We start from the raw sequence: 12,768 nt of genomic DNA, 5'->3' as shown, positions 1-12,768 counted from the left end.
GGGTAAATGCGAAAATATCTCTAAGAAATCTCCAAATTCCATAAAATGACACATGTGAAACCGCAAGAACAGTCTGGATATGGCAAGCGCTTCAATTACAACCGTAGTACCCTTTTCATTCCACTTCTGTGAAGAACACACCCAACTAAATGAATGTGAAAATCATGCCACATCTGATGTGCTTCATTATCTAATGTTGGACATATGAGGAATGGCTATAGGAAATCTGACCAAGACGGAAATTTGGTGCTGTAAGTTGGGAAGAAAGGTAACAAAGTAGTTACTGAAGAGGCTGTTGAGAAACAAAGACAAATAGAAGCAAGTCATAGGTACTCTGGGAATACAGGAAAATAAATACACCTATTACATGAGTAAAATAACCAGAAAACTTAAATTCACAATATTTGCATCTGGGGCCCACAATGTCCTCTTGGGTCTGAGGCCAGTGGCCCAACACAGACTCTCTCTCCTAGGTGGAGAAGTCTTCCCAGGATCCCCATTACATCCTTGTTGCCCAGGCTGTTGACAAAGGAGTTCAGCATGGGTGTGACCACAGCGCACATCACTGAGGTAACTGAGCTTCTCTACTGAGCTAGACTGCCAGGCTTCTCCCATAGGAAAAGGAGATCACAAGCAGTGAGACCCACAGGTGGGAAATGCTTCATATTTCTTATTAAGGAAGAGACAATCCCAGAGTACGAAAAGAGGATCCCACTGAGACGAAAGTCAGCGAGCATTGTTATTGGCACACATAGATGTTACTGATGGTGGTATCAAATTGATGGAATTAGGACTTGTGGGTTTTGAGATAATGTCACTTAAGGCCAGTGTTATTATATACTGCAATACACACAATGCAGTTACGACTATACCCACACTTAAAGAGAATCACTTCATATCTCAGTCACCTTCAAGCACAGAGAGGAATGTACCCAGCTCACTTCTTTTTAGGTAGGCTCCACGGTCAGCCTGAAGCCCAATGCACGGCTTGAACTCACAACCCTGAGATCGAGACCTGAGCTGAAATCAACAGCTGGGACATTTAACCAACTGAACCACCCAGGTGCCCCTATCCAGGTCACATCTGATCAGGAGTTATCATTAAACTTGATTTGGAGTGTACTGCACTGATTTGATTAAGCCAGAAGGGAAGTGACAATAAGCTGCTGTACCCTCCAAGGCCACCCATGATGTAACTAAAGGCTGCTCAAGTGTTACAAGTATATGAATGTGTTAACTCAAAATATGAAACAAGGTTCTGATGGATTCTGTGTCTCTGTCCAAAGGCCACTTTCAAGAACTGCCAGTGGAGCATCAAGTATAACAGAGTATCAGGACGGGTCCTATTCACAAGGTTTCCTATGTCACAGCATTTGATGTGATGTAAACGAACCAGCGTGTCACATGCCAGCATGTCACAGGCAAAGGACATAATTGCTCTTCCAGGCTGTGGTGATTTAGGAACAAAGAGAACATTCTCTGTTCCCAGCCTCTCCACGTACTGCCCGAGGTTAAAAATACTTTCTAACCTAGTATTACGTGTGTTGCTCTCTTTCCAGGGCTATGAGATCAGGGTGTATAACCTCACCATTTCTAACGTCTTTCCTGACCCAGAAAGATCAGGTGTGAGAAAGAAACGGAGCATTTTCAGGAAACTTATAGAAACCTGATTATCCTCCCCCTTCACCAGCATGAGGCGCTGTAGATGGGACTCTGTAAGCAGTGAACTGATTCATGTGTTCACCATCTTCACACATCAGACAAGGTCAGTGTATCTAGAGGATCCAGGTGCCTTGTATAGCATCGAGTCTAACGGTGGCAGTCCCACGTGGGGCCAGGCTGCAAACCAGGCATAGAGACGAGACTGGACTAGCATGGCTATCAGGGCCAGAAAGCCAATGACCAGGGCAGAGTGGCACGTGTTCACAACAGATCTATGAAGTGAGCCTGTAAGCTGAGTCCCACACGTCTCTCACATTTAACAACTTCACTGTGTTCCTCCAGCATGGTTTGTAGGAGACTCTGATTGCTTTTCCACATTGCTTAACATCATAGGCATCTAACTAGTGAGTTCTTTCATGTACTCAATGGGACACCTGTGGGCCTTTCCACGTTCCTCATATTTATTCATACGGTTTCCCTCCAATGCGGCTTCTTTTATCTTTTGAAATGCACTGGAATAACAGACCTTGTCACACTTATTATGTATGTTAAGTCTTCAATCTATTGTGCATTTTTAGGTGTTAAATCATGACTACGATGTGAAGCCTTTCCCACATTCCTTACGTTCAAGGGGTTGCTCTCTGGTATCAATTTTTTCCATGTTGAGTTTGGCTTGAGGAAACAGAGAAGGTTTTCCCTCGGTGTTTACATTCATACCGTTTATCTCCGGTGTGACTTCAAATGTGCAAGTAGTGAAGGCTTTCCCATAGTCCGTACACTTACAGGGTCTCTGTCTACTTTGAATTTGTATATGTTTATGAAGCGTGGAAGACCAAGTGAAGCCTTTCTCATATTCCTTACATTAACACGGTTTCTCTCCAGTGCAAATACTTAAATGTCAAATCAGGAGGACAACACTAGTGAAAGCTTTCCCACAGTACTTCCGTTCATAGGGCTACTCTCGAGAGTGATTTCTTAAATGGCTATTAAAATATAAGAAAGTCCGAAAGGCTTCCCCACACTCACCACATTGAAAGGTTTTCTCTCCAGCAGGAGGTCTCAAACGTTCATTAAGATATGAGGAATTACTGAAGGCTTTCTCACATTCACCACATTCAAAGGGCTTCTCTCCACTGTGAGTTCGTAGATGTTTTTTAAGGACTGAGGGCCAAACAAAAGCTTTCCCACATTCCTTACATTGATAGGGTTTCTCTCCGGTGTGAATTCTCAAATGTACACTAAGTCGTGAGGAATTGGTAAAGGCTTTCCCACATTCCTTACATTTATAGGGCTTCTCTCCAGTGTGAATTCTCAAGTGTTCATTAAGAATTGAGGAACTACTGAGGGCTTTCCCACATTCCTTACATTTATAGGGCTTCTCGCCACTGTGAGTTTGAACATGTTTACGAAGGACTGACAGCCAAGCGAAGTGTTTCCCACATTCCTTACATTTATAGGGCTTCTCTCCAGTGTGAATTCTCAAATGTTCATTAAGAACTGAAGAACGACTGACAGCTTTTCCACATTCCTTACATTTATAGGGCTTCTCGCCACTGTGAGTACGAACGTGTTTACGAAGGAGTGAGGGCCACTGGAAGTGTTTCCCACATTCTTTACATCGATAGGGCTTCTCTCCAGTGTGAATTCTCAAATGCACATAAAGGCGTGAGGATGTAGTGAAGGCTTTCCTACATTCACTACATTCAAAGGGTTTTCTTCCAGTGTGAAGTCGGATGATGTGATTATTGAGGCACTTGGAATCTGCATAAGACTTCCCACATTGTTTACATTCATGGAGTTCTTGAGCAGCGTGTGTCTGCACATGCTCATTCTGGCCTGCTGAGAAAACGGAAGCTTTTATAAACTGCTTCCATTCATTGAACTCTCTTCCACTGTGAGTTCTCCTATGTGCCTGAAGGTGTGAACGACTAATGAATGTTTTCCCGCAGTCACTGCATGCAAAAGTCTTTTCTGCCACGCTGGTTCTCTCATACACTGTATGTGGAGTCCGGCTAAAGACTTTACCACACTGATTCAACTCAGAAAGTTTCTCTCTAGCAGAGTTTTTCTTTTGCAGATTAAGAAGGCCATTGTGATACTGATTACACTCAAAACTGTTCCCTCTATTTTGAGTTCTCATGTGTGTCTTAAGGTTTAAATGTTTACTCAAGACTTTGCCACGTTGCTCACAGTCAGAGAGTTTTGCTCCATGGCGGGTCCTTTCCTGTGGATGAAGGGATGAAAGTTGATGAGAGGATTTTCAGACTGATTATAAATCTCAACCTTATAATACAAGAAACATGATGATGATGACTCTTAGCATTTTCATTACATAAATACAGTTCCTGTTGATTTCTTTCAAGTTAAACCAGGGAACTCTTCTGCCAAAAACTGATGCCATCTACTCTTAAGATCATTCCATTAAAATTTCATAAAAATGTTTTAAAGATTCCATGACAAGTTATATATCTGGGAATGTGTACCTGTGGCATCTAAGGAATAATAATTTTCCAGACAGATTTGGATTATAAATCCCAAATCATCACATTCAGAGTATCTCTCATTCTCTGTTTTTGGTGAATGCCATTTGTCTCAAATATCTCACACTTGCACTGAATTTTATAATAGGACCACCAATCTTTTTTCAACGTGGAATGTAAGAAATGTCACATATCAATCTTACTTTTTGTATTTCAATGGCTGTTTTTCCTCCAAAAAAATCCTGGTGAGACGCTGACCTTTCAGTTTGAGGTTGTGTTTCCCATTCTGAAGTAAAACAAAAACACAAATTTAAGTATTTGCAGAAAGAAATCACAGGCTAAACAATTTTAAATTAAGACTCAGTTTTTCATGGAACACTACATCAAAAACTAATGATGTACTGTATGGTGACTAACAACATAATAAAAAAGAAAGTTAAAAAAAGACTCAGTTTTATTTAATATTAAAAATGATAAAATAACAAGAAAAAAGGTTCACCAATTTGTTTATGGGAAAAATACAACAAGTGTGTAGGGACAGACTTCAGTGGCTTACTAAAAAATAATTTTCTGAAAATCAAACATGATGTAAACAATAACAAAATATTATCAAGGTAACGTATCATCAAGTAGACACGTGAAAAATACCTGGACAAGGAGGATACACCAAAATGATAAACTTAAAGACTTAGGACAAGTCATTTGTGCAATCATAGAAATTTTAAGTAGAAGACTGAAGGAAGTTGAAGATATCCAAAAACATCAGAGATAAACAGTTTCAGCCCTCTGAGACAAATGTATCTTAAAATTTTTACACATTAAAGTTGAAAAGATGCCATCCCTCTGATTGACCAGTTAAGTCTGTTAACAACACTCACCTTGGAAAACTCCCTTCTCCACTGTCCTCAGCTCTTGTTGTTCCAACCAAGCGATCAGCTTAGGTTTCGACAGTTGATATTCTGTCCACAGGAAAAGATACATTAACAGGAGAGCCTCATGCAAGAGATGACACAGCCTCTGATGAATCCAGAACTGTATTTCTAATGAAAGCAGAAAAATTATCCCGAAAGGACCACAAAAGAGGCAAATACTCCCCTTCTGTGACTAGAGTACTTATCTCTTGACCCCTGAAAGCCAAATTTGAATGTATGCACGTGTTCAAAAGGCATAAAGACACTTATTCAAATAGGAAATAAAGGAGATGAAGAAAGGGGATCTTCGTTCTGATGGGGAAACCACTAGAACAGTGGTCCTCAAACACTGGAGTGCATCACAATTATCAGGATGGCTTAATGAAACACAGAAGATGGGGCAACAATCCCAGCTTTATCATTCAAAACGCCAAAAGTGGAGTCTAAGATGGTAAATTCCAAACAGAGTGATGGTGCTGCTGTTGGCCTCAGGGCCACGTTTACAGAACACCCGCTGCATATTATGACCCATTAGGGCAGGGACTGTGCACCTCTTTTTTCCAATTATGTTCAGACAGGGCATCATCAAGGCTGGAAACACATGAAGTATATGACACGTATCTGGAATGTTGGCAGCCTTACCTACTGCGACCAGGTTCTGGTAGTTCTCCAGCATCACGTTTCTGTATAGGTTTCTCTGAGTGAGGTCCAGTAATAGCCACTCCTCCTGGGTGAAGTCCACTGCCACATCCTTGAAGGTCACTGCAATCTAAACCATCACACCCATGTTGGCTTGAGACAAGAAAGATCTACACCAACGTTCATGGGAGAATGAGGGTGCAAGACTCAATACCCCTGCAGGGCTATGAGATTTCTCATTATCCTCCCACAGGTCTATGCTCCTAGGTCCTCTTCTCCCCATCTAGACTCACTCACTGCTCATCTCCACTCATATGGCTTTAATGGCACCTTTTAAGATTTTGAGTTTATCTCAGCAAAACCAGAGCAGTTCTTCTTATTTCCCTATATTGCAGCAGACTTCTGAGCACACTAAAGATCCTTGATAAGGAGCGTAGAATGACTAAATTCATTGAGAAAAAGGCACTTACACCTTCCTTACCATGGCAGAGCACCTAGCAAGGTGGAAACTTGCCCCTGGTATTCATGAGGTTCATAAATGATTACTGAAATACTAAGATTATTTTCAGGCTACTCCCTTTTCAATATGAGAGTTTCCACTCCCAGGGAAAATGCAACTGGGGATCCAGTCCTTGTGTGGGGTTTATTTCCTGTCAGGAGCTCAGGACACAGATGTGCCTAGAAGGAATGTACCCACCTGGTAGATATAAATATGGCATTCTGTTGATTGATACGCTTTTTTATTACCTGTTGATAATTTTTCAGCCAGACAGCCACCATCCTTTCTGCCTCTGTATTTTCCTCAGGGAGAGAAAAAGGACCACTAGAAAGATCTTCGAGGAAAAAAAAGAATACGTTGAACACAGCATGACCATATTTCCCAGATTCACCCACCTGAAAATCATTGCATCATAGTCTCAGATTCCCGTATATCCCTGCACACTCAAGAAATCTCAAATTCACACTACTGCCATAAAATATCAGAGTGGCCCTGCCTCACCTGGAACCATAAAAGGGACATGCTAGACATAATGCCCACGAGGAAACGGGTCATCATCTTATTTTACAGGTATATGGAAACCTAATCCCTGGGAAATCCAATTCTTTATTTGCCCAAGATAATAAAACTCATCAATGGGATTATCCGACACCAAGTCCCAAACCATACACACAAGGAAGCTAACTTAGATAACAGCATTCTCCAGCATATTTCAGCTGTAACTGAACCAGCAGCCTGACTGCTTCGGCCCAGATCCCTGGGCCCTATATTGTGTAGGGGTGACCTTTAAGAATCCTCTGAAAATGAGAATCAACGACTTACCAGGGGTCAGATCAATGGCTGCCATCCTGGGAGAGTGATGAAATTTGCCTGATGAGAAATTTGATGCCAAGATCACTTCAGTGCAACTTAAGAATCTAAGTAAATACGGCAGTCATTGCTCCTGACACAGTGTTACCCAGAGTACTTTTCATATCAATCATTAATCAGTAAGCATTACTAATTCATCATCAAACATCATACATTAGCTCTCTGTAGATGATATATGGGAAACTCACCAAAAATGTTATAACCTTTGGCATGAAAGTCAGTAACAGCTATTACCATCTCCTGACGATAGATACATGACAGATGCCTGTCTCACTAGGAGCTGTACGTGCATCAGCTCACCTAATTATCATAACAACCCTTTACAATAAATGTCATAGCCCTATTCCATAGCTGATACAGCTAGATTCACAGAACTCTAATCATTGGTCCAATACCAGGCAATTAAGAAAAAAAAGAGAGCCACAGTTGAATGCAGATAGGCTTCTCTCAAATGTTTGAGATTCTGAGGTTCTTATTCCCAAATATGATCAGACATCATTCTAGAACTGCCCTGTCCATTTTGTGGCCAGAAGCCACATACACTATTGAGTACTTGATACGCAGTTAGTAAAACAGGATTTTGGATTTTATTTATTTTTAATTAAATTTTAAATTTAAAACTTTTTGCAGATTTACTTATTAGAAAACTTAAATATGTTTGCATAAACTTAAATACATCTACTTTCTCAACTGTATTTATTACATGATTCAAACACATAAAATACATCTGATGAAACTTTAGTGTCCAATGAATTCTGAATACTTGGTATGATGAGAAGAATTTTAAAAACCTCAATTCTTATATAGGTTACATGCTGAATTTCAATAGATGGGATAAAGTATATTATTACATATGATTTCCTTCTTTTTTGTTTATTGCAGTTACAGAAAAGCTTTAATCACATACTTGGCCTACATATTATATTTCCATGGACCAGCACTGGCCTAGAATACTGCCGGATATTATGAAGAGGAGAAAAATGAAGTGTTTAACTTGGTTAACACCCTTGAGCTTCACTTGACGGAGCTTAGAGTGGCTTGGAGCCCTGTGCCTCCTTTTAATTTATCGTAACAGGCTTATTCCTTTGTTCTTTCCACAAATAATTAAGACATTGTGGTCTCGTGCTAGGCACTATGCAGAAAACACTGAAACATAGAAAATGTTCTGGGGGGCACCTGGGTGGCACAGCGGTTAAGCGTCTGCCTTCGGCTCAGGGCATGATCCCGGCGTTATGGGATCGAGTCCCACATCAGGCTCTTCCGCTATGAGCCTGCTTCTTCCTCTCCCACTCCCCCTGCTTGTGTTCCCTCTCTCGCTGGCTGTCTCTATCTCTGTCGAATAAATAAATAAAATCTTAAAAAAAAAAAAAAAAGAAAATGTTCTGGGGCTTAACGGCCCAACATTCCTAAGGGACAAGACAGTCAATTATTAATGGACACATCTGTTTATCAGTGCTTATGGAGCAAAAAATCAAACATGAGAAAATAAAAAACGAATGGGGATATCAAGTCAGACCAAGATGAAACTCACAATCTTAAATCCACAAGACACTAACTCTCCCTTATCAGGAAGTCTCCTGCCCTTTGGTTTCTGAAATGAGCCTTCCTCTGCTTAAAAATACTGAGGAAACCTCACTTGGGGCACAAGTCTTAGAAGGAAATGCTCCTTCTCTTCAAAATCCACCCAAACCACCTGCTACTGCCTCCAGTGACATAAGGAATTCACAGTCCAGAGTAACAGCGATACAACACTGTGCAAGACAAAACAGCCTGTACAACAAAACAGTTCCAACTAGGATAGTATGTAGAAGAAAACTGGGTACCCTATGGGGGAATAAACTGTAAGCATGCCAGACCCATAAGGGTGGAATGTAACAATAAACTGGGCCAAATTCATTGACATGGGGGCACTTATTAGACAGTCTGTGTTTAATATTTACTAGCTCATGGACCTGGAGAAAGCTCTAACAACTTACTTGTTTGGATGGTACCATAGACTCAATGGTGACCTACAGTAATGAGTTCACATGCCAGAACTTCCACAACAAAACGTGAAGGAGCAAATCCTAGGGAGATAGCAATGTGGCATTGGCTTTATCCTGTGTGATACACAGCCCCATTCCCCATTCTACGTTGAGGGAACAGAAGATTCTCCACAAAGGTACGGAGAAACCGATAAGTGGACGGCTTCCATCCTAGAAGCCTCTGTGGTTATTCTCCATGATAGGTGAGGTATGACTGTAGGGGCTATACCATCACTGAGACGAACTCCCTGGTTTCAATGCGGATGATGAGAAGCCAAAGTAGCAGAAATCAAGTAGGCGGCACTTAATTGCCAAAGACAAAGTGGGCACATGAACCACCAAGAGCAGTGGGAATGAAACAGGAATCAGAGTGCTTTGGCCTGCAGAGATCTCTAGTGGTGGCTCACTGATCCCAGCCTAATCGGTCCCTTGCAATGAAACAGATATGCACCCTATTACGGCAGAAGTCAACAAGCCGCTCTAACAGTCCATACAGTACATTTTAGGCATAGCGGGCCAAACAGTCTCTGTGCTATATATACTCAAGTCTGTCACTGTGGTTTCAAAGAAGCCATAGAAAATATGTAAACCAATGAATATGGTTAAGTTTGTCTAAAACTATATTTACAAAAACAGGTGGAGGGCCAGATTTGGCCCAGGGTCCAGGTTTGCCAACCTATGTACTAGAATTTTATTTGATGTCTGTAACAAGTAGTTTCAAGTACAGTAACCAAAACTCTGACCTGACTGACCACAGTGGAACAGCACAGCCCGCTATCCAACTTCCAGACATAGGCCATATCACAAACATAGAACTCCTTCAAAAAGGAAGGATCTTGCACCATCACCACTATTCATACTATAAACCTTCCTACAGATTCTTCGCGAAGGGATGTACAGTCATTTACAAGTGACTATGCATGGGGGAAAAGGAAACAGTCTCTAAGAGGACACTTAAGGCACTAATTCCTGAGGATCCAAAATATCATTGTTGCACACCACCAAAGTGGAGACTTATGGTAGTCAGGTGATTTTTTAAAAAGTCTTAACTTCAATGAACTCACACTGGACCCAGCTGCAGTAAGCACCCACCCTATGTTTATTTCTCTCCCCAAAACCTAAATATATAGTTGGAATTTTTGGCAACCGGCCGAATTCCTTTATCTCTGACCCATAGGGTAAGGACCACCATGGTAGGAAAAGCTAAAAAGAGGATCCTGGAATTCCCCACCACTGGACAAAATAACCCAGAAACAATGCAACACTGCAGGGGGAAATGCAAAGACTAATGCCAACGTCAAGACTGGAAAACAGGGGATTGGCCCTGAAGAAGTAAACTATGGACATCAACAATCACCCCAAGACCAATTCCAGAAACCTAAACTAAACCTAAACTGTACTGGATTGACATGTTGTATGTATTTATTTATGTGCATGTGTTTATTTATATATATTAGCCATTCACTTCTTCCATATCCTTCCCATTTTCATTAATATACAAGTTATTACAGGATAACATTACAATTTATTCTTTAGATAACTAACTGATTTTTGTGAAACTGTAACTAAATTTGAAGAGCATTTACTATGGACTGTGGGGGAGATAAAATGACTCTTCCTGATGTACATTTATAACTCCTCTATGCAACATAATCTGAAGTACATATCACCCACAAAATAGTTAGTGACAGATCTTTTGAAGCCTCTGGCCCTGAAGCTGACAAACTATCAATCACAGGGCTGTTTCTGTAAATCAAGCTTTATTGGAACAAAGCCATATCCATTTATTTACTAAGGTGTATGGTTGCTTGTGCACTATGAAGGCAGAGCCGAGCAATTCCGGGCCTTAGAGCCAACAAATCGTAATGCAGTCACTGAAAGAGGACTGCAACCACCTCCATTTTGACCTCAAACTTTCTAATTGATTAAGGTCTTCTTTCCAGCTCATTTCTTAACTCGGACAAAAGTCCAAACGGACAAAGCATCCCAGATGGGAACTGAAACTTCCCGCTCAAGCTTTAAGGGCTGCCCTGAGCCAGCAAGACCCCTTGTGATTGACTCCAAGGCAACGACTGACCGGATTTTCTTTGCTCACCTGAGGTGCACACTGACCTTTGTTCCACATGTTCCTTATAAAAAAACGGAAGTATTTTCAGAACTCTGGAGACCATCTCTGAGATGCTAGTTCCCTCTCTTCCTGGTATCGGCCTCACTGATGTATATTTCTATCTTGTTTCACCACCACTCCTTTCTCTATCTTTGATTTTGTCAGAGACCAGTGGCTGAACCTGGTCTCTTAGAAACCCTGAGACAGGTGCTCTTGCACTCCTAAGCCCCTGCTGCATTACTACCTCGGCCGTTTCTGACAGAAGTCTATCTACCTCTGTACTGGACCCGATTACCATATTACAAAATTACAAGATAAAGAAAATATTTAAACACACCATGGATATAAAACCACAAATATCAGAAAGTATGAGTTTCTCAAAGAACATGTGACTCAAGTCAGTATTATGAAGAAATAATAGCTCTGCTCTAGCTTAAGAGACTGAAAGAAACAATTGTCATATATGAACCTTGATCATGTCCTAGATCCAAAAGCATATTTTGAAACAATGTGTAAGATTTTAATTTTTACAGAGCAGACATTAGATAACATTTTTAATTTTGGGGGGCAAAATCAATGTGTTATTTTAGTAGCAAAATGTCCTTATCTTTAGGAGACATATTACCAAGTATTTAAAGGCCAAATATCATGCCTGCAATTTATTTCCTTTTTACTCTCCAACAGTCCACTAAAAAATACATTTCTTTAGCCAGAGAGAGCAACCATGCAAAATGCGAAAATGGGTCAATCTACTTCGACGCACATCCATAGCAGTAGTATTTACATTTCCTTTAGGGTTAAGATCCTACGAAACAAAAATGTCAGGAAAATACACACTTAATCCAAAAGTCCTATAATTGTGAAATTCAATTATTCTGAAAGTGGGGTAATAAAGCCTCCATTCTTTTCTCCAGGAGTCCCCTGGTTTGAAACTTGGTGGGGATGGGCGGGTTCGGGAGGGAAGGATGTTAAGGTAGATGAAAACTGTTTCTCTTTAGTACAGACTTGTGGTGTACGTGTATATAACTGGCTACTGAAATACGCACACTACAGACATCCGAGCAAGCATATTACCTTCCTACTAAGATACTGTGTGTCCAAAATAAAAGACGAGCGTGACAAAGCCACATTCTCAGGTGAAACATTCTCTTCCACACGAAAAGGAAACACGGGCCCTTGTGAACCAACTTTCCCAAAGCTCACCGGTCAGGTCCCGGAGGAAACGAGGACGCGGGGCGGAGTCTGGGTCACTCCCAACAGCGGAAATTCCTTTCCTTCAGGAGAAAAGTCACAAAGGTCGCTTGCACAGCGGATACAAAGACCCCACGGAGGCGCCCTCACAGCAGGTCCATAGAGGCTCCAGGCGGGAACCGCCGGCCCCAGCGGCCTCTCGGGCGATCTAGGCGGATGCGAACCCGCGCGGCCCGGCCCCTCAACAGGCCCATCGGCGACCCTGACTAAACCTGTCCCTGGATTCCTCCTTCCATCCCTCCCCTTCACGCCACCTTCACCACAACCGGCCCCTGGTGACCACTACCATCCCGATGCGCTAAACGCGGCACGGAGGACGCAGCGG

At 41.6% G+C, this 12,768-nt stretch overlaps 2 protein-coding genes across 2 annotated transcripts in view; one reads left to right on the top strand and one right to left on the bottom strand.

The window, feature by feature from the left end:
* LOC123777604 (uncharacterized) overlaps window positions 1–603 on the top strand; it is a 54,430-nt gene extending 53,827 nt beyond the window's left edge. The window contains exon 6 of the mRNA XM_087867736.1: window positions 474–603. The gene's annotated coding sequence lies outside the window, so the exon portion shown is untranslated. The remainder of the gene's footprint in view (window positions 1–473) is intronic.
* A 2,014-nt stretch (window positions 604–2,617) lies between these two features.
* LOC123777595 (zinc finger protein 426-like) lies at window positions 2,618–12,761 on the bottom strand. The gene is made up of 7 exons (XM_045774357.2): window positions 12,396–12,761; window positions 7,014–7,061; window positions 6,440–6,525; window positions 5,696–5,822; window positions 5,021–5,101; window positions 4,346–4,428; window positions 2,618–3,886 (listed from the first exon to the last, which is right to left on the bottom strand). The coding sequence occupies exons 2-7, from the start codon at window positions 7,036–7,038 to the stop codon at window positions 2,618–2,620; spliced, it is 1,671 nt and encodes a 556-aa protein (XP_045630313.1). The 5' UTR covers window positions 7,039–7,061; window positions 12,396–12,761.
* Window positions 12,762–12,768: the final 7 nt, after the last annotated feature.

This window comes from Ursus americanus, chromosome 14, assembly GCF_024610735.1.
Source record: "Ursus americanus isolate L20-20 chromosome 14, mUrsAme1.1.p, whole genome shotgun sequence".
Lineage (NCBI taxonomy): Eukaryota > Metazoa > Chordata > Mammalia > Carnivora > Ursidae > Ursus > Ursus americanus.
This window is presented reverse-complemented; position numbering and strand designations above follow the sequence as displayed.